Consider the following 20,932-nt stretch of genomic DNA (forward strand, 5'->3'; position numbering starts at 1 on the left):
CTCCTTCCATTATAGATGGAAGGAAGAAATAGGACAGTATACTTGCGATGTTGGATTGCCACTAGTTTTATTGCAAGGGACCTGCAACAAAATTCTGTAGTGCGCAGTTCAGGGTTCCAACTGTTCCACCCCCCACCACATTTTCTGTTTCATTTCCTCACAGTTAAGTAGCATTCACTGCCCACTGAGCATGCTTAGTCATCATTGGGCTGTTTGCCTCCATTTTTTTCTTTTAAAAAGTTCTGTCAGCTTTGCTGGTGTTGTGTGGATAGTGCGACATTGGCTACATACAGAACGAGGAGTTTGCAATTAGTGTGTGATAGATCGATACAATCTGCCCCGCCCCCAAAAAGAATCAACTGGCTAATAACAGAATTTCAAGACTAAAATTTGTTTACAAATTTATTTATTTAAAATATTTATACACCACTATCCTTCAAAATATTCTCAAAGCAGTTTGCGTAGTAAGCAAGTTGAATTCATCTTCTCGTTTACTGTTACTTCCTCATGAAAGGTAGTATTAACTGCCACAAAAACACAAATGCATTCCAGGGCAGAGGTAAAGAACTCCATACCCTCCAACATTTCTCCAATGAAAATAAGGACACCTTAAGAAAAAGTGGGACATTCTGGGATCAAATCAGATCAAAACTGGAATGGCTTCTGAAAAACAGGGACACTTAGAGGGTCTGGAACTAGTTCCCATATTTGTGAAGGAAAAATACAGAACTCAAGAGAAAACCACACGATTAGTGTCTTGTGTAACCCATAGTGCTGCTATTGGCATATTTTCTTTTTGCCATAAATGAAGCCACTTCAACTTGAATTATTCTAAAATCAGGGTTGGGAAACTGCCTTTGGCTCTTGAGACTCTCTCTAGGTTGTATCCTCTCTCTCCAAGCCACATGCCTCAGCAACTTTACTTCACACCCTTGTGTGTTTTGCCTTGAGAGGGTATATCCCTGTTTGGTATGGAAGCAGAATGGAGAGGGGTGTAGATAGAAATTTGCCTACTGTACATGCTTAGCATTTACATTCGCTTCTATGAGCACTTCTCTCTCAGTGTAAATCTTTACACTAAGAATAAATATTTCGTTCAATTATGATGAAGATCAATTAAGGCCCTGCATGGACATGGTATCCTTCTACTTCTACAAAAGACCTGGATTATAAAGTAAGCTAACAAGGATGTTCATGAAAGGGCAGTTTCCCCTCCCCGCCCCTTGCAGCCAGGTGTGCCCTTTCCACCTTCCAGGCAAAGCCTCTTAAGAGGGTCAGGGACTCTCCTGAACAATGCAGAAAGGGGTGTGTGGGGATGCAAATTAAAACTTTCCTTCTGTAAACTTGCTTAACATAGTTTTGGTTTCAAGCCCAATTTTGGGAAATTCTGCTTTCCTCCAGCTGCTCAACTCCTCCCTTCCCCTCCCCCCTGATCCATCCAGTTTTGTTCAGGAGGGAATTGCCAGTTCTACAAAGAACATTTAATAAAAACAAAATGCTTTTTGGAAGGTGGCAGATTGCTGCAAATGAAAAGGGGAGGGAAACTTTACTTATGCGAACATCCTTGAATTAATTTCTCTTAAGATCCAAATAAATGTTTGTTATATTTATGAGATGATTGAGATAAACATATGATGAAAATAATTTAAGATTTAAATTACAGTGAATTCAATAAGGAGAAGAACTCCTGCTTTAAATCGCAATCCTATACACATTTACACAGGAGTAAACCTCATTAAGCATAATGGGACTTACTTCCAATGAAATATGCACAGGCTTCTACTGTTAGGCTACGTAACTATATGCAAGCCTGAACTGGAGGAAAACTCTGAAAATGAAATATGACACTGCTTTGTAAATTTGAGCCATTGAAGACTATGTATTAAAATGCATTAACTATCTGTTATTAGATGTTTCCTGTGCTACTTTCAATTAAAACATATTTACAATGCATTGTGGTTTTTAAGAACGTTGGTCAGCAACATGTTTATTAAACATGTTTATTATTGTTGTTTTTAAACTCTATCCACTGAATGTAGAGTTCCAAAATAATGTGTGCTTTTTGTCTGCTGACGTGTAGATATATCACTGGTTTAATAATAGAAACTTGCCTTCTACAATGTCAGACCATGGGGTCCATGTGGCTCACTACAGGGTTTCAGGCCAAGAGCCTTTTCCAGCCATACCTGGAGATGCCAGAGATTGAATTTGAGTTCTTCTGCATGAAAAGCATGTGCTCTATCATTGAATTTTTGTATTTATTTGTAAATAAAATACTCCAGCAATTTTTACCCTGACTTTTATATTATTTTTACTTATCATTTGTGGCTAGGCACCATTGCTTTTAATTAGTTTGTTTGCTGCTAGAAAGGACCTTTCTCTATATAGTACCCATAACATATGAATCCGCACAAATCTTTCCTGAAAGCTAGCACTGCAATATCTGTGCTCATTTCCCTTCAGGCAAGAGGGCTACCCTTGGGATGTCTGGCCAGATCCCAATAAGGGTTGACCATACTTTATACAAAAGTACTTTTGCTTCATGGGTATGAAGCAAAGGAAGGAAACAATATTGCTCAGAATTTAAAATCTGATAATTTCCTGAATAATTTACTTTTGAACAAAAGGATGACAACACTGATACCAGACCAGCTGGAGTTTTGAGTGCTTTTTTTTTTGCAATGCATTCCACTTCTATTTAATAAGGCCTAGTTTGCTGTTATTTATATAAGATAATGAATTGACCTAACAAAAGGATTTTGGTTGTGGTGATGGTGAAACTTCTGGCATCAACTGATGACGCCTTAACATATTTGCAAACATTCTAAGAACTGAGAATGGGAATAGGAACCATGGAAAGCACAGATGCAAGGTCCTTTGAGAGAAGCTAGGAGTTGGTGGATTGCAGGAGCAGTTTCACAGAGTTAAAACTGTTCATGTGCACATCTGCCTCTCTTCGTATAGAGAAAAGACTCATCCATAGTCTAAGCTGTATATTGCTGGGAAAGAATGAAACAGGAGTGTTGTACAACAAGAATGCTGAGCATGAGCCAAAGTAGCTGATAGAAGAAGGAGCAGTAAGCAAAACAAGGGTTTGATGCAACTGTAAGTGGTGCAAGAACAGAACTTGGGGTAAAAAAGGAACCAAGGATGGAAAGGACCTATAGAAAAATTAATAGTGGGCTAGGGTTGCTACATTTTTGCTTGCAGTGCCATTATATTGTTATAATCTTCTACCCTGGGACCTTATGATGAAGGACAGGTAAAAAGCCAATTTATCTTTACCATTTATTTATGTGATTTAAAGCAAGGAAGGTTGTGCAAATCAAAGATGATGTTTGGATTCAAATTTAAGATATTTAAGGAATATAGTAAAGCCTTTAATTAAAAAAAAACTTTTTGCTAAACAGTAAAGTTATAAATGCCTCAGTACAAACGTAATACATATTTAAAAAATGCAAGCCAGTCTTCAAAAGGTAAATTTCTATAGTCATTCTTTAATAATAACCCATAGGAGAGAAACAGGGTCTTAACAAATTTGTTACAGTAATGGATATACATGCAGCATTATCAAACGGTTTGCTATACAGAGAATAAAAATTAAAAGAAATCAATGATCTGAAAGAACCTCTTCACTATGGCAATAAATCAGGTTTGTTTGTGGGGTTTTTTTGCCAAAACTTTGAACAGAAAAAACAATTACTTAAGTAGGCAAGCAATCACATCACTATAAATCTATTTCTGTTAGTCCTACAATGTATTTTCCAAACACACTATATATTAAAATGTTCCAATAAGAAGATATATGACACAGTTTATGATACTGAAAAGATACTTAGGAACATCTTCAAGTCAGTGTTGACAAGCAATTTTAACAGGACACCCGAAATATCTGAGAAACTGTCTCCAACCTACTTATTAATCTCCTGTTTTTAAAGGTTATTAAACAACATTCCACTTGTTTTCAAGCAGTGTTCTGGTTTTCTTGTAAAATGAACATTTAATAATGTAAAGGTTGATTTTAGAAGCATCCAAAATTGGATTCAATTTTATGTGGCTAGCTTTCCAGCAGCCCCCCCCCCCAACTTTCACAATAATAAGTAAATTGTGCACATGCAAAAACTTAAAACATCTAGGATGGCTATTCCGCCCCCCCCCCCCCCATGGTCTCCTTTAAAAATATATCCAAAAACCCAATTAATACATTTTTTTGCCAAAGTTTTCATATCAGGGAAAGTGCTCTATTGAAAATTTCGCCTTTTTGTTCTTAAAAAGTGGGCAGCAGATACAACAGTAAGTATAAATCTTCAGCATTTAAGATCCACAGAACAGGGGATGTAATTCCCACTCAGTTATATGTTCCTATCAGCACAATTACCACAACAGTCCATTTTCAGAAGTCAATTTGAGATTCTTCCCCCACCCTTTCATTCACTCATACCCGCATACACCCGCACACCCCTAACTGACAGAATAGAAACCAAAGTATTTGTGAACACAATTCTTTTTGATCTTCAAAGAAACATACCTTTCTGATAAAAAAAAAAGTCCTAGGAGTTTCTAAAAGTCTACAAACTCTCTCCATCAAGAAGAGCCCATAGCAAAGCAGTTGTCTATAAAAATCTACACTGAACTACAACATATACCAGTATGTTGACAGTCCCCTCTGCATATTAAATCATAACTTGCTGGTGAACTCTAGCTGTAAAGTAACTTAAGACAAGACTGTTCACATGAGATTCAGGCAACAAATATTCTTTTGTTTCAGCAGAAGGTTCAGTACTGGAAGACCAATTCAAAATTTTGAAGCCCGCTAGCACAATACTGTAAAAGATTCTCTCTCAAAGTGTGTATACATATTGTAGAAATGTACATAGATCAAATTTAGACTTCTGCTACTAATGATACAGTTTAAACTGTAGTACAATTACTTATTTTCAGGAAAATAACAATATCTGCTGTTAGTCTGAGTGACAGTTTTTAAATTGTTATTAAAAACAGACACAATTTGTTGTTGTTTAGTCGTTTAGTCATGTCCGACTCTTCGTGACCCCATGGACCAGAGCAGGCCAGGCACTCCTGTCTTCAGACACAATTTACCACAATATAAATAGGAATTGGTCATTTTGCAATAATCAAGATAGGTTACCAAAGTAACTTCAACATATACTTTTCAAGTTACTTAGCTCAACTCATGATCATATATTTTGAGGGCTAGAGTAGTAAATGTGTCTGGACAAATTCGGTACTGTTTCACCTTAACCATAATCTGGATCCCAATATCCAGAACCCATATCTGCACATACAGTTCTCATCACTGGTATGCAATCTCAAATTAATCAGCTGTTTGATATGGGGATGAGAAGATTGTATTTTGGTCTTCTTTCCCCATTGCACAAGTGATTGGGACTATCTAAAATAGAAGGTGGGCACAGTTCTGTGCCCACAGATTTTTAGATAAGAATTGGAAACTACAGCAGCTCAAAATAATTCAAACACTCTGCTTCAACTTAATGTGCTTTAGTGCAATATATAAAAATTACATTAGAAAAGTTAAAGTTCAGCCCTTCTAGATGCGAAAAGATGGTTCACTATATAATAAATGTCAAACACCTGCCTGATCATCTTCATGTGAAATATCACAATTCTGATTTCATCAATGTTTTAATCATCAGGCTGAAGGTATTATATAATGTCATATTTTCCCATAAAACATACTTGTTTTGGATATTAGCATTTCCTTTGACATTCAAGACCTGCTTAAGTGCCATTTTTAAGTGCAAAAGAGAATAATACCACGTAGCTCAAGAATCTGAAGTAATTCTCATTACCCACAAAATACACACACTAGACCAATAATTCTTGAAGCAGTATAAAAGGTTGCAGCATAGTGTGATCACTCATCCTATATATTAATAGCAAACTCAATTCTCCTAGTGTGGATCCTTATGTAGCCATAATAGCACCATCCACACACAAGAGGGAGGAACCTGCCAGCTGGGAGGAACCCAAAGGGCTGCAGAAGTACAAGCAATCTTTAAAGCCACTTCCCCAAAATAGCCCAGTGAGGAATGAGCATGCTCAGTAGGCCTGGATTGCTGACCAACAGCGGGTGAGTGGGGGTGGGGGCAGAGAGGAAAACAGGAGGTAAGAAATTCTGACATGGCTGACTGGCACCCTGGACAGAAGCACTCCACATTGCAACGTTTTGTTGTAGCTTCTACTTTCCCCCCCTTCTTCTTCTTTTAATCTACATTTAGTCCAAAATATTAAAGTCTCAGAGGCATCTGTATTGTGCTTCCCAGACAAAAAAAATTGAAGCTCAAAAGTAGCCATTCTATTCCATTTCCTTTTCTTTGCTTTAAGAAAAGGGTAAGACTGACTTACATAAGTGAGCTATGCACACAGGAGGGCAAAACCTGTGAATTTTCTTGTTTTTGCTGCAGTGGTTTCCCTCCTGAAGAGACAAGCTTCTTTTAAAACTGAACAGTAGTCCCTTAATAATAGTGTGTCTCCTTCACTGCACCCTCTGCACAAATGCCTCTTTGGACACAGATCCACACTGCAAGCATTAAGTCTTTTTAAAAATTTAAATTAAACAAATGGAGAAAGAGGCCGTCTTAATAAAGTGCACACGTATTACTTAATAAGGATGTGTGAATGAAATCTGTACCTATGCGCAAATGGTAATGCATTCTGGGTTGGTTCAGCCCTTGGTTCTGAGTTTTGCGTCACTTCTGGGGTTGTTCTTTCATCATCTGTTCCATTAATACTCTCAGGTGTAAGAGGAGATTGAATATCACCTCCTGCAGATTCCTTAAAAAAAGAAAATTATGGTTACACACTGAATTATGCACAAATGTACTTCCAATAATAGACAAACATCCAAGTACCAGAGTTGAATTTTACACCTTAGCAGATATAAGGGGGTGGGGAAATGGCAATGTTTTCCTCCATCATTTGAAAGAAAAACAAATGAATTAATTGGTGATCTTTACTTCCATAGGGAACTGGCCTAGAATGCCCATTAAGACCATTTAGTTTTATGTGGTAGAGTACTGGCTTCTGTTACAAAATAAATGTCACATCTGACCATAAGAGATCATATATATGACCATGTTTCCATCTTTACTAGTAATCAGTATGCCTTGGGCCACATGTATACCAAATTACAGCTTTCTGGTTGATCTGGAGTACTTTAACAATTTTGGGTTAAACTCCAGACCCTTGCTTTTGAAGGAGAGGGGGACAATTTTCAGTTTTCTCTAGTTAAGCAGGGTGTCTAGGATAATGTGCACTCCAAATTTCAATTTTGGGAGCAGTATGGTAGTACTCCAAATATTATGGATATGGTAATGTTTCCACTTTGGGGACTCTGGATCCCATTTTCTGACTTTTCTAGTAGTTAAAGACATATACACCACATTTAAGTTCCATTTTGTATGGAAATAAACTAACAAATGCAAAAGACCTAAGATACCTATACTGTAGTAGTTTGTATATCCCATTGACTAAGACACAGCTGTTATTACATTTGCTGTATTTAAGATGTTCCTCGTTATATAACAGATATCCATTTAAATCAGTATTTGTGTACCAATATGAAACGGGAGTTTTACACAACAGCTTAAAAACATGTGTACTAAAATCCAGAGCAAATGAATACAAAATTGTCCTGTACGTTTGCATAAATGACTCAAATTCTGTAAGTCAGGTTGTCATAGGAATTTTTAAAAAACCAAGATAGATCAAATACTTCTTGCCACATATTAATAAAAATCACATTAGCTGGAAAATTATTTACCATCTGGTTGCAGCATATTTAAAGATGCCTTATCACCTAAGGCTAGGTCTGAATCAAATGGAAATCCCTCCCCTCTCTTTTTCCACACCCACCCACATCCCTGTGTGCTTGAGAATCCATATGATAGTCCGGGAACTTACAACACCTCATGAATTAATAGATTACTGCAATGCATTATATGTGGGGCTGCCTTTAAAGACAGTTCAGAAACTATGGTTGATGCAGAACTCAGCAACCAGATTGTTGGCTGATGCAAGATGGTTTGAGTATATAAAGCCAATTCTGGTACATTTTCAATTAACTTCCAGACCCAATTCTAAGCTTTAGACCTATAAAGCTTTATGGGGCTCAAGACTGCAATACTTCAAGGACCACCTACCGCTATATGAACCAACCCAGACCCTGCATTCATCACCTAAGGTCCTTCTCTGTGGAATAGGGGAAGTACAGAGGGTGGCAACATGAGGACGGGACTTTTCAGTGGTGGCTCCCTGCTTATGGAATGCTTCTCAGGGAGACATGTCTGGTGCCATGACTAGCAACTTTTAGGCACTAATGTTTCTTTTTAGCCCGGCTTTTGGCCTTCAACCTGGAGAGTTTTAAATATTGTGACCGCCTTTAGTGGATGGGATGTGTTAGACCGTATTTTATATATATGAATGTTTTAAGGGTTTTGTTGTATTGGTTTTAATTTTTGTATTATATTGTAAGTAACTTTCAGTTTACTTTTTGTAAAAAATAACACAGTATTTCTGTTAGTAACTGAAATTTATTTAGGGATTAGAAGCACAGAATTAATAGTGCAACTGTCAGCAAAGGTGATCGTGCGATAATGATTCTTCTTCATGTTGGTATTTAATGTTAATTAACAGTCTTCACCAGTTACCATACATGTAAACAGAAAAAAACTCATGAATTAGGAAACAGTAAGGTTGCCATATTTCAAAAAGTAAAAACCAGGGCACCCCAAATACAAAAAAGCACCAGCTTTCAGAAATTCCCCCCGAACATCAATTCTGCCTTTGAAATCCCAGTAATGTCTGGAATAATCCGCATGTATAGCAGCCCTAGGAAACAATACAGTTCAAACTGCATACTGCCAACTTTCTTATGTTCCCTATTACGTTATCATCCATCCACAGGAATAAATATACGAGTCCTGGGTCTTGTATGAGGAAAAACTCAAGACACTCACGGCCATTTAAAGTAATGTGATTCAGGCTGACTGGTCAGGGAGGTTTACACAGTGTCCTGGATATTGCATGAACCTAACCCTTTGGACCAAGCTGCTCTGTGACATGCAGGTGGTGCTGTGGTCTAAACCACTGAACCCTGGGCTTGCTTGTCAGAAGGTCAGCGGTTCGAATCCCCGTGACGGGGTGAGCTCCTGTTGCTCAGTCCCTGCTCCTGCCAACCTAGCAGTTCGAAAGCACGTCAAAGTGCAAGTAGATAAATAGGTACCGCTCCGGCAGGAATGTAAATGGCGTTTACGTGTGCTGCTCTGGTTTCGCCAGAAGCGGCTTAGTCATGCTGGCCAAGTGACCTGGAAGCTGCACACCGGCTCCCTTGACCAATAAAGCAAGATGAGCGCCGCAACCCCAGAGTCGTTCGCGACTGGACCTTACGGTCAGGGGTCCCTTTACCTTTACTCTGTGACAAAAGGGTAACCAGTTTCTACATTCCAATTATAGGATTGGGGCGGGGAGGGGCAAATGATTACTGCTATACAATCATTTAAGTATCAGAACATATTGCTATTAGTATTTTAAGAAAGTGTTTAAGACATGCACTAGGTTCACATTTTCAATATTTCTTTTGTAACTATAACAGCTGAAGTGTTCTCTAAGTAAAACCAAATAGCAGTTTCTTATTTTCAAGAAACTCCAGACAAAGCAGCGTGAAATTCTGCATTTTAACAGAAAGTTGCCTGATTTCTAAAAGGCTTTATTTTGTATTTCAGTGCAGATTGAACACCTGCGGTGGTTACAAGGAAGGTAAGAGAACTAACAGGGGCAATGATATTATAATATTCACTGGGTATACTTAAAAGCTTTCCTCTAAGCTTTTCAACAACTATTCTTAAAGCTGCAGTGCCAGAAGACTTATAGGTAATAAAGGTACGGGGTTGCAATGACAAATAAAAAACAACAACTGACCATTTCTAGCAGCTATTTAAATTAATGCACCAGTAAATAATAAATAAATAAATTCAGATTAAAATATAAATACCAAATGCCACTCATGAAAGCCTTGTTGATACTTGCAAGTGAATTACTACATAAGGAAAAGAGTGAGAGGAGATAGAATCCACATGCAACACTGGTCCTGGTTTTCCTCCATATTTATAACATCTTCCTTCTAACTGAAGAATTTTCATACTGAATTTTTTATCCGATGGAAGCTTCCACAGAGCAGTAACATATATTTCACACCACACATAAACATTAATTTTTTCTCATTGTTGAGAGTAAGCTTTGTGTTTGTACTCTATGTTCTTGAGCTAGTACCTAACACCAAACTACAGCTATAGCTTCAAGTGACCTCACCTCAGCCAGGAAAATTATGCATATACTCTATAAGTGCCTTGCCAATTGTCTTTTCTAAATGTTACCTGCTAGGACACCCTGCTAGAATCTCAGTTTGGGCGGGGGAGGACAGAGAGACTCCAGAATACACATAGGAGGATATTAGGATTTCTGCATATTGTACTGAGGCCAAAGTGCCCAAGGATGTTAGGCCCCCAAGACACAAAACATGTCCTAGGTGGAATTGTCTGTAATGTAAGATAGAAGCAGCTATCCTATAGAATATCTAGGATGTACTGTTGTAGGGTAGATGGGAGCATTTATCATTTGATTTCCATTATCATTCATGAGCTTGTGAAATAGAAATATTTTGCTGTAACAGTTTTAGTAGAAACATGTGCTCAGTAGGAAAAATCCAACCTGTGCAGTTTTTGTCATTGGTATCTAATATCTTACACTGAACATATTGCACCCCAGATACATACACACCACAGTTTAAATTGATGCATGCCATGTGTGGATGTTTTTCATGTCATCCCACACAAAGTTGTCCTCATCCAAGTGGCAGCCCACATGTTTCCCCCATTTAATTCAGTTTTTCTCCATCCATGGATAATGTGGTAAGAAAAATATCAAAGATAACATCACATGTTACTCAGCTGTGGACACACTGAAGCATATTGTGTAGGTGGTTTGTTTTTTTAACTTCTGTGGTGATGTTTTCCTATCTATCACCACACCCTCTACTTCCACTGGTGCAGCACACACATTTAAAAATTTATTTTTTAATCCATAGTTTTGTTCAAGTCTGTTTTGGGAAAGTCTGGTATATTATAAAGTTTGTATCTCTCTCTCTTTTTTATGGCCATGTGCACAGGTAAATGAATGCACGTGTGCATGCCCCAAAATGGACCCCAGGTTTCTGGAACTCAGGAATGTAGGCAGGTACTAACTGAGGGGAGTAAACAACAACACACAGGGCGCTAAATTCCATCAATAACTGCCACTAATGTGGACTGGAAAAACTGAGACAGAGTTCAATTGAAAGCAGTCATTTTTTGAGAAATATGCTCAAAAGCAAAGTGAGAAACAGCCGCTAGCTGGTGTGTGAGACAAAGCAAGGACATAAGTATCTTGAGTACTTCCTTGCTTTTGCTTGCCTGCTTGGCAACCATGCACAGCCTAGGCAGATAGGATTAAATCTCCAGTCTTCCTTGCAGGCGTCCTGTGCCCCCATACTTCTCTCAGGATTCCCTGCCCTCTAATCCTGGCAAGCTTTTTGGGGAAAGAAATAGCTATTGAGGGCAAGATATAACAATTTGAGGCCAGGAGCCCCTAAGTTGCCTTTTCTTTTTCCATCTTCCACAGCACACCTTTCCTCAGCATTCCCACCCACCCACTTTGCTTAGATTTGCCCTCCTCTATTATCCTCACTGCCCAAAATCCTCTCTGCCCTCCTCCCTAGCTCCTCAGTTGCCCTAGATTGGAGATAAGAATGCAACTGCACACTGCAGCCAGTTGCCAGTCTAGGAAATAATCCTGCTGTCCTCCACCTGGTCCCTACAGTTTCTTACAGTATTCTAGAAAAGTCGCTATCTGAATCCTGAATAGGAGTACTCCTGCTAGAGGCATTTTGCATAGCAGCATTTTGTTGCAGATCTCCTTTGGTGCAGCATAAAAGTTAAAACCCAAACTTAGGTATTTGTGATTAGGTTAACAGGGGCATGAAATCATCTTCTTACAAAGGGTCACTGATTGACCCATGGGGGAAAAACAGTGCATGCACATGTCTTCTATGATGAGTGAAGCCAGAGCCAAAAGTGGGCTGAACTTGCAATAGTGAAGGGCTGTATGCAAGCTCGCTATGCCACTCACCCAGTGTTGGTGCTATCCCAACCTTAGGTACAGGTAAAGGGGACCCCTGACCATTAAGTCCAGTTGTGGCCGACTCTGGGGTTGCAGCACTCATCTCACTTTACTGGCCGAGGGAGCTGGCGTACAGTTTCTGGGTCATGCGGCCAGCATGACTAAGCCGCTTCTGGCGAACCAGAGCAGCACACGGAAACGCAGTTTACCTTCCCGCTGGAGCAGTACCTATTTATCTACTTGCACTTTGATGTGCTTTTGAACTGCTAGGTTGGCAGGAGCAGGGACCGAGCAACGGGAGCTCACCCCGTCATGGGGAATCGAACTGCCAACCTTCTGATCAGCAAGTCCTAGGCTCTGTGGTTTAACCCACAGCGCCACCCGCGTCCCTATCCCAACCTTAAGACAATATAAATTACTGCTACTGGGGCTGCATACACACTCCCACAAAAGCCCCACAGAATCTATTACAGAGCATTCTTCAACATAACTATTGTCAAACCAGGTACAGGACTGTGAAACAGTTTGCATGCAACTAAGCACCTGTCCTTCCCAAACTGCAAAGTAAAATGGATTAATGAAGCCCATCTGCAAAGAAGTTAGTAGCATTCAGAATCCAATCTGAACAGAGACCAGAACAAACGCACCTGTGAGGGTGTACTTGTTAATTCCATCTTTTCTTGGGATTTTTCCTTAGCTAGCCGTGCAGCTTCTTTAAATTCCTGAAATTTTTCTGCAAACTAAAGGCAAAGATTACATAATTATACACTGTATATAGCATAGCTTTGCTAAGCAGAACATATTCTATATAATGAATTGGGCTAGAGAAAAACATTTGCTCTCCAATAATCAACAGGGGTTTATAGAGACCATTTTTGAAATACCATGTTCTAGTGGTTGTGGTCACAAAGAATCTGTCTTCTGTTTGTCATTCTATCTGCAAAATGCAATGTGGAACAGCTATTCAGATTGCTAAACCAGGTTGCTACCTCTCAAAAATGTCCTAACCCATACTCTTCAAAAACTGTCATCTAGCCTGTAGTCAAAAGTCAGTTATGCGCGGAACTTTTGGTATAACAGTTAACCATTTAGAGCCTGCAGTATCAGGGAAGAGGACCTTTAGGTATACTTGAATGCTCTTGCTCTTTTACCCACTGACTGGCTGGGTTTCTGCTGAAGTAAAGCAAGGACTGCTGAAAGGCCATGGCTGAATATTCCTGCCTAGAGATTGATAAGGAAACTGTTGCTGTTCTGATCCTACTATATTTTTCTACAGTACTAGTCACCATTAATTTTCAGAATACAGCTTGCTAGCCTTTTTTTTTTCCTCAGCAAGAGGCTCTGTGGGTTTTTTCTAATCCCGTGTAAGTAATCAATTTTAAATGGCATTTTACTTCAGATGATATGAATCATCAGTTCTTTAGGTGGGAGCCAAAGGCTCCTCTCTCCACTGGAGAAAGGCTCTCTCTATCAGTGGATGAGAACCTTTGAATTCAGACATTATGAACAGTAAATCAGAGAAGAATTCTCCTAGTGTACAGGGTCTGGCATATGCTCCTCTGTTACACTTGCTGATGTCTCTACCTGCAGAGTGGCTGGGGAAACCCAGCCAGATGGGCGGGGTATAAATAATAAATTGTTGTTGTTGTTGTTGTTGTTGTTGTTGTTGTTGTTGTTGTTGTTGTCATTGGTTCTCACAAGTAAGTCACACTCTGAGCTGGGGAGCATATAGGAGGACAGATTCCCAAGGGCCAGTGGAGAAATTTGAGAGGAAAGAGGACAAGCTTTCCCTTATTTTCTTTAATTCTTTGTTGCATATAAACCTCTGGTTTACTTGACCATTTTATCACCAAGAATTGTCCCCACATGTGTGCAGGCATCTATATTTGAAAAATAATCCTTTTGTAATTTGCCAAGAAGCCATTTTTGTTCCCAATCTAACTGGCTTACACTTGCTTTTACATTTGTTTAATTTTCACTACTCAAGCACCTGTCTGGTTCCACAGAACTATCTGTTCCAGCAATTCTGACAAGTAGGCAGCACAACCATTTCCAAATTCAACGCTTTCTTCAGATACCGTGCACAAAACCACATGTACCCCACTACATACTTCTCTGTAGAACAGCTGCATGCTGTAACAATTCAAAAGAATGTGCAAGAAGTCAATGCTCCCTGGGCTACATCTGTTCAAATACTCTGCTCCATATATAGGATACTCTTAAAAGCCTACTTTTCACACACAGAAACTAATAGCTATATGGATAGATCATAGCTTAGTAGGGAACATGCTTTGCATCTAGAAGGTCTTGGATACAATCCATTGGCATCCTTAGTTGAAATGGTCAGGTAACGGAAGATGAGAAAGGCCTCCGCTTGAGGCCCTGGAGAGTCACAGGCAGTCAGAGCAGACTATATTGAGCTAGATGGCAAACAATATGATGCAGTATAAATGCAGCTTCCTGTATTCCTAGAGCTCAAGCTACACTATAGCACTATTGGGGTTAAACCCTGAAAATTATTACCGTGAGTGCCCACTGCCAAATCTCTCTTGCACCAAAGACAGCTCTGTTACCATGGCCACTGTAGGTTCTCAGCTGGAAGGGGGAGTGTGAACTGTGGGACTGGGCAAACGTTCACTAGAATAGTCAAGTGCGGTTTTAAGAGGGTGTCCTCCATTTGAGATCCCATACCACTTTAAAAGTGAATATAAACCCATTGAACAAGATTATATGGAGAGCTGAGGAAGACAATATCAGTGCTCTGACCATGTAGCTCACTATTTGCCTCTTCTCCAGCTTGGGTCTTTGCTTCATGCCTCACCATCATAAAATGAAAGCAAGCCAACCAAAGCAGAAATCAGAACAAAACCTGAATGAATTATGGTCTTCAGTGCCACTGGTTTGGTCAATTCAAGGAAACCACTCATTGGCCAATGTAACTTGTACTGACTCCAACCCAACACATAAGGTTCACCTTCTCCATCAGGTTATATAAATGTAAGATTAGATGAGAGCACTCTCAACCCAAAACAGGTAATGCACATGGAGAAGTGCTGCCAAGTCCAATCCTGAACAAAGTTTAAGGACTTTGAATGTTGAGTGGGTTTTGGTCATTTGGCAAGCAACATGATGCCACTCACCCCATTCCATGTACAGAAACTAAGCAGAATGGCAGTTGTATCTTGGTTTGACTCTAGTGATGGGTCAAGCATCTTCCACTGCCCACGAGGGCAGCAAGCTCATTTATGGGGTTCAGGGCAGGCCCATGCAGCTCCAACGTCTTGCTGCTACTTCCTGCACCACCCAGCACTTGCTACCTAAGGCAGCTGCCTCACTCTGCCTAACAAGAAGCCCAGGCTTAGTTTTGGTATCCAGGGTTCTGCAAATTCATGACTGATGGCTTTAGTAGTTTTAGTAACTTTTTATAGGCTAAAAAAAATCTATTTCAGCCTTTGGAATAGTAAAATATTAAAAGAGCAAAAGAATAAATTTGAGAATTAATGTTTATATGGCATTATTCTTCCCAAACCTGCAATTATTTTGCTTTTGCTGCTATGAATTGGAGGAATATAATGGCAACTTATGGTTTCCTTGATGAGTCTTCCTCCAGGGCAGGGGGAGGGAGGCATCTTTGCTGACACAAACTAGACAACACTTCAAGACCCTGTTGAGATATTACCTTGCCTTTTACTTACTTTTGAGAGATGGTGTTCAGAGGAAAATCCCAAGCCATAAACAGTATTTGCTCTGCTATCTGCCCACTGACCAAACTTCTGTGATGTTTTAGTGAATGTCATGTTGGGAGTGATGGTGCTGTTTATTATTGCCTGCAAAAAAGAAAAGAAGTTATGAAATAACGAAGTAATATACTCATAAAGCTTCCCTTAACGCCATGGGAGTCAGCTTCGCATGTTGAACAGCAACCTGAAGAGGGAGAAGGTGGAATTTTGTTAGTGATTAACAGATCAGTGTAGATCCAGCTATGGATTCCAGTTCCTGCTTGCTCTCAGAGTAATTGTAAGGATAAAAGGAGGGCAGAATGGAAGACTCAAAATTTCAGAATGATGCTAGACCCACTTTTGGAAAGCTGGAGAGAGCTGTGCTCACCCTCGGATTTTTTGCCTTGCATGCTGAGCTTTTTCTGTTGTTATCCTAGCCTTTAATTAAAATTTAATTAAAAAACGGGGACACCTTCAGCCACAGCCCTGCCCACCCCTTTGTAAAATGGGTGTAATAATGACGGAATCTTTCCCCCCCATAGGATTAACAGAGATAAAGGTGGGGGGGTGAAAAGCTATGCAACCATTCCCCAGAGGAGTTTTTTCAGAGATAGGCTAACAGCAGCAACTGAAAGAGGCAGAGCAAGCTACCTTTCTTTTCTACCCAAACTCCCCTGAACTTGCTATCCTGGGGATATTCTCGTAGGAACCTTTTCTCATTACAGTTATTTGCTGACAGGTCTCTAGCCTTACTCCAGGTTATTGCTAGTTAGACTTGGAAGCAGCTAGATCTGCAGTGGACACATCACTCTATTCCCTTACAAGTCCCTAAATAGCCAGAGACTTTGGAAAAATCAAAGGCTGTACCTCTGAAGCAGGTAAATGTTTATATGCAGATGGCATTCAGAAAACCAGAAAATGGAAAATGTTAAACATTTAGAAAGGCACAATCAAGTGCACTCTTTTTATTTACAATGAAGATTGCAAACAATTCCAAGTACAGCTTTTAGAAAGAGCACTAATGAGTAAGCCATTGTGTCACCCTTAAAAATCGTGTTTAAGGCTTTTATGGAAGGTTGAGACCAATCCTCTTGAAAAAGTCTTAGTACAAAGATTCAAATGAAGGTCGCTCTCTATTAGCCTGTTGTATGACAGCATCACTACACTAAAAATGTTGGAGATATTGAAGTTATAGAATTACAAACCCATCAGGTTTGACAGATAGCACCTCCTTAAAATTAGGAAGCTAGCACAGGATTGGCAGAAACACATCTGGTGCAGCACAATCGTGTTCATGTCTACTCAGAAGTAATTTCCATTAAATTCAACAAGGCTTGCTCCCAGCTAATTGGGCACAAGATTATAGCCTTAAAAAAAAAAAAAAACCTGCTGAGGTGGCAGAAACAGTCATCAGATAAGATTCAGAGAGCATGTTATTGCTTAATTCACATGGCGAGGTTTGCTATTAGCAGCCTTCCTGAAAAAGCTTACTGGGATTATCATTGTTTTAAGAGACTGAACAGGCAATCAGGAATGTTGTGCTTCCCTTCAGCAATTGCTGTAACATCAAAGCACCATGTGGAACAGTGTGTAGAAAAAGGGAGGAGTTTGTATTGGAAGGTTTGTTTCTTCTGCCGGTATGCACCAAAAAGGCATTGTTAAGAGGGGCTTTGAAACATGCTGCATTAGTTTTAAAAATGGCTGGTGGTACCTCAGGTTAAGTACTTAATTCATTCCGGAGATCCATTCTTAACCTGAAACTGTTCTTAACCTGAAGCACCACTTTAGCTAATGGGGCCTCCTGCTGCCGCCGCGCCGCCACTACACGATTTCTGTTCTCATCTTGAAGCAAAGTTCTTAACCTGAGGTAATATTTCTGGGTTAGCGGAGTCTCTAACCTGAAGCGTATGTAACCTGAGGTACACTGTATAGAGGAGTGAAAATGTACATTACACAGAAAATCTGTAATTCAGTTTTCCAAAACACAGTTTTCCTTACAATTTAAAGCAACCACAGGAAAACTCCAAATTGGATCAAAGCTTGTGGGACTGAGTAAGGGTTGCTTAACTGTCTCATCACAAAGCAGCCACTAGCCCCAAAGGGAGAAAAAGTTACAGCACATCCCCCCTCTGCTGGGCTAATAAGCAGCTTTGGGTAGTAAGATCAGGATAGAGTTAAATAGTCCCACATCTTCAACTTTGAGCTCTCCTACAGTTGCTTTGAAATGTTGGATGATTCGATCCACAGATCTTATGCATCACATGTAGTTTTATAATGTGCTCTTGTATGTGACTCTTTGGATGAAACAGTTGAGCAAAAGTCAAGAACAAGATAGCAATAATACTCCACATTTAATTTATTTCAGAAGTCTAGGTTAATGAAACCTAATTAGCAAGTATGTGCCATAAACTCTATTCTGTGTTTTTCAGGTTTTTCAAAAAATGTAGCTTATATAATATCTATGCACTTTGTTTTAGTAAACTACTGCTCAGAAACTGGAGAAGGTTCATTTTAAAGCAATAATTAGCTCTGAATTTAGACCAGGGCCTTGGGAAGTTTGACACCTATAGTCAGATCAGTTCCTGAATCCAAAGGTCATCTTCCCTGGGATTAGAAATCGAGACTTACCACAGCAGCTTGAAATCTGCCACTCAGCAAAACTGGAGAAAGAAATACTCATTCAAACCTCAGTAACTTTAAATTGCGCCTCATTCCAAGGAATAGGTTTTCAAAAGATACAAATGACACTGAAGCCAATGAAATCCTAATTAAAATGCCTAGGTCAAAGGTTCATATTTTTTGTACTGACAGCAGCTGCCTTTCATCCAGATGAGGAGTTGGTACCATATAGTTGTTGAAAAATGAAGGAATATTTTAGCTTTCTACATTTAAATCATCCAGTTGGTGGTGCTAGATAATTGTGCAAACTGAATCCTTACATGAAACACTGCATGTTTACTCAAATGTCTGCAAGAGTCCACTACAGCATGAACGAAATTGAATGGCAGTGGAAATATTATCAGAAGTTTACTTTGTGCCTTACCAACAGGATACAATAGAAAAATTACATGATCTTTTATTGTTTGAAATAAATCGTACAGCATCCATATCTGTTTTGCATATTGACATCTATTAGTTTTCTTAATGAATTAGCAGACTGATTTACTCCAAGAATACAAACTGCTCATAATACTGGAGGCCAGGCAGCTGGATTTTATAAGTGCCTGATCATGAAATCAGCACATCTTTAGACACCCCAGCCCCAACAATTATAGGACAATTAGCAAAATGCCATTTTTTTAAATGAAAAAAACTTTTTCCACCACAGAGCAAACAATGCAGATGTTTTAATAGTATTCTATTGTCTCTCCTGCTATCAAAATTTAGATTGTGAACTCCTTTGAGGCAGGGACCTCCATTTTTCTTTTGCTTATGTTACACCATGAACTTGGGTGACATAATCTATATTTTCTGCACAAGTATGCAGGAAGTTGGCCTTTTCCTTGAAGGTTTTTTTTTTTTAACTCTAGTCAGGAAGGATGAGTTTTGGATAATGTAATCTAAACACATTGATGAACCAATTTACCTAAGATACAATATATTTGAACCATGTCAGGATTTTAAAGAAGATTCAGAGAGGGAGAGAAAATGCCAGTTGAAATAATCAAGCTGTTGATTTCCAAATGGTAATTTAGACTTGAAATCTTCACATTCAATATTATCAGCATATCTATCTATCTATCTATCTATCTATCTATCTATCTATCTATCTATCTATCTATCATATATCCTGCCCTTTCTCCCAATGGAGCCCAGGGTAGCAATCAAATTTTAGTAAATGGATCAACTGTTGCTGTTGAACAGATTGATTAAATGCAAACATTAGAACGTTCCTCAATATGCAGTGTTATGTTTAGTATAGACATTTTGACATTCTGGCACACAGGGAAAATAAGACTAGATTTTCTGGTGGGAAATGGATTTCTACATTAATATTAATAAAAAAATAAAACTACTCAACATAGTATCTGTCATATTACTTAGAACTAAAGATATATACTCCAAGCAGAATGCCTTTTAGCCTCCTTCCTCCTTTACAGTGAATTGAGAGACAGAGAAGTCAGAGGAGACAAGCAGTCCCCAAACAGGTTTCTCGACCAACTTCAAATGTTAATAAAGTATTATATTGTATGTTAAGTTCCAAGAGTGGTGCTCTCATTTTGCATCACTTTTCAGTAACGTTAAAAAGGGGGGGGGGACACAGATTAAACGTAGAAGTTTACCTGAGTTTAAACTGTCAGATAGCTTACCTTTGAGCCATCCAAGCTGATTATCCTATAGACATTTCTTGTGCTGTCATAGAAGTAGGACACAGTAACAGCATGCTTGCTGGTGGGAACCCAGTTCTTCTTCGTGTTAGGGTCAATCTGGAAGACATGAGCTCGGGTGCTGTAGATGGGTTGCTCCCTGAAGGGCAGAAAGTAAAAGTGATGAATCTGATTTGGACGCAATATGGTTGTACACAAGTCATTTGGATAGTCCATCCATTGGCCCCTATGAACTTCACTTTGCATGAGTAATGTACTTGGCCCCCACAGACTTGCGTGCATGGAGTAGGATATATCTGTGAAGCACATGAAAAGTACTCACAGGAAAGGGAAGCACAAGTCCTTTAAAATAAATTGAGTGGCCAGCTGTACAGTCAGATAAAGGAGGCATATCTAAATATAGAGGCACTACTGATACACCACCTCCCCCTCCCTCATTCTCCATCTGTCAACCTCTTTAACACTAACTGTCAATAATAGAAGTGTGATTTTCTTCCATTGAGCGAAACCTAGTGAGAGGACTTTTCTCATCCTTTTCTCAATAGCCTAGAAGCCCTAGATATCATGAGCTATGACTTACTGAAAAATATTTGTTGCTTTCCTGTCAAATGCTTCACATGGTAGATCACAACTACTGTCTCTTTTAGCCTTTATCTCACAATCTAATATTATGGCTGTTGAGGCATGTAT

At 39.2% G+C, this 20,932-nt stretch overlaps 1 protein-coding gene across 3 annotated transcripts in view; it reads right to left on the minus strand.

The window, feature by feature from the left end:
- The window catches only part of HOMER1 (homer scaffold protein 1), a 72,291-nt gene that overhangs the window by 22,411 nt on the left and 28,948 nt on the right, over nucleotides 1-20,932 (minus strand). For all 3 annotated transcript variants that reach the window (XM_028747967.2, XM_028747965.2, XM_028747968.2), the window contains exons 2-5: nucleotides 20,225-20,381; nucleotides 15,891-16,022; nucleotides 12,843-12,935; nucleotides 6,674-6,816 (exon numbers count right to left, since the gene is read on the minus strand). In XM_028747967.2, coding sequence (XP_028603800.1) covers nucleotides 6,674-6,816; nucleotides 12,843-12,935; nucleotides 15,891-15,992 — 338 coding nt within the window. In that variant the 5' untranslated portion in view covers nucleotides 15,993-16,022; nucleotides 20,225-20,381. The remainder of the gene's footprint in view (nucleotides 1-6,673; nucleotides 6,817-12,842; nucleotides 12,936-15,890; nucleotides 16,023-20,224; nucleotides 20,382-20,932) is intronic.

This window comes from Podarcis muralis, chromosome 11 (assembly GCF_964188315.1).
Source record: "Podarcis muralis chromosome 11, rPodMur119.hap1.1, whole genome shotgun sequence".
In the NCBI taxonomy this organism is placed as follows: domain Eukaryota; kingdom Metazoa; phylum Chordata; class Lepidosauria; order Squamata; family Lacertidae; genus Podarcis; species Podarcis muralis.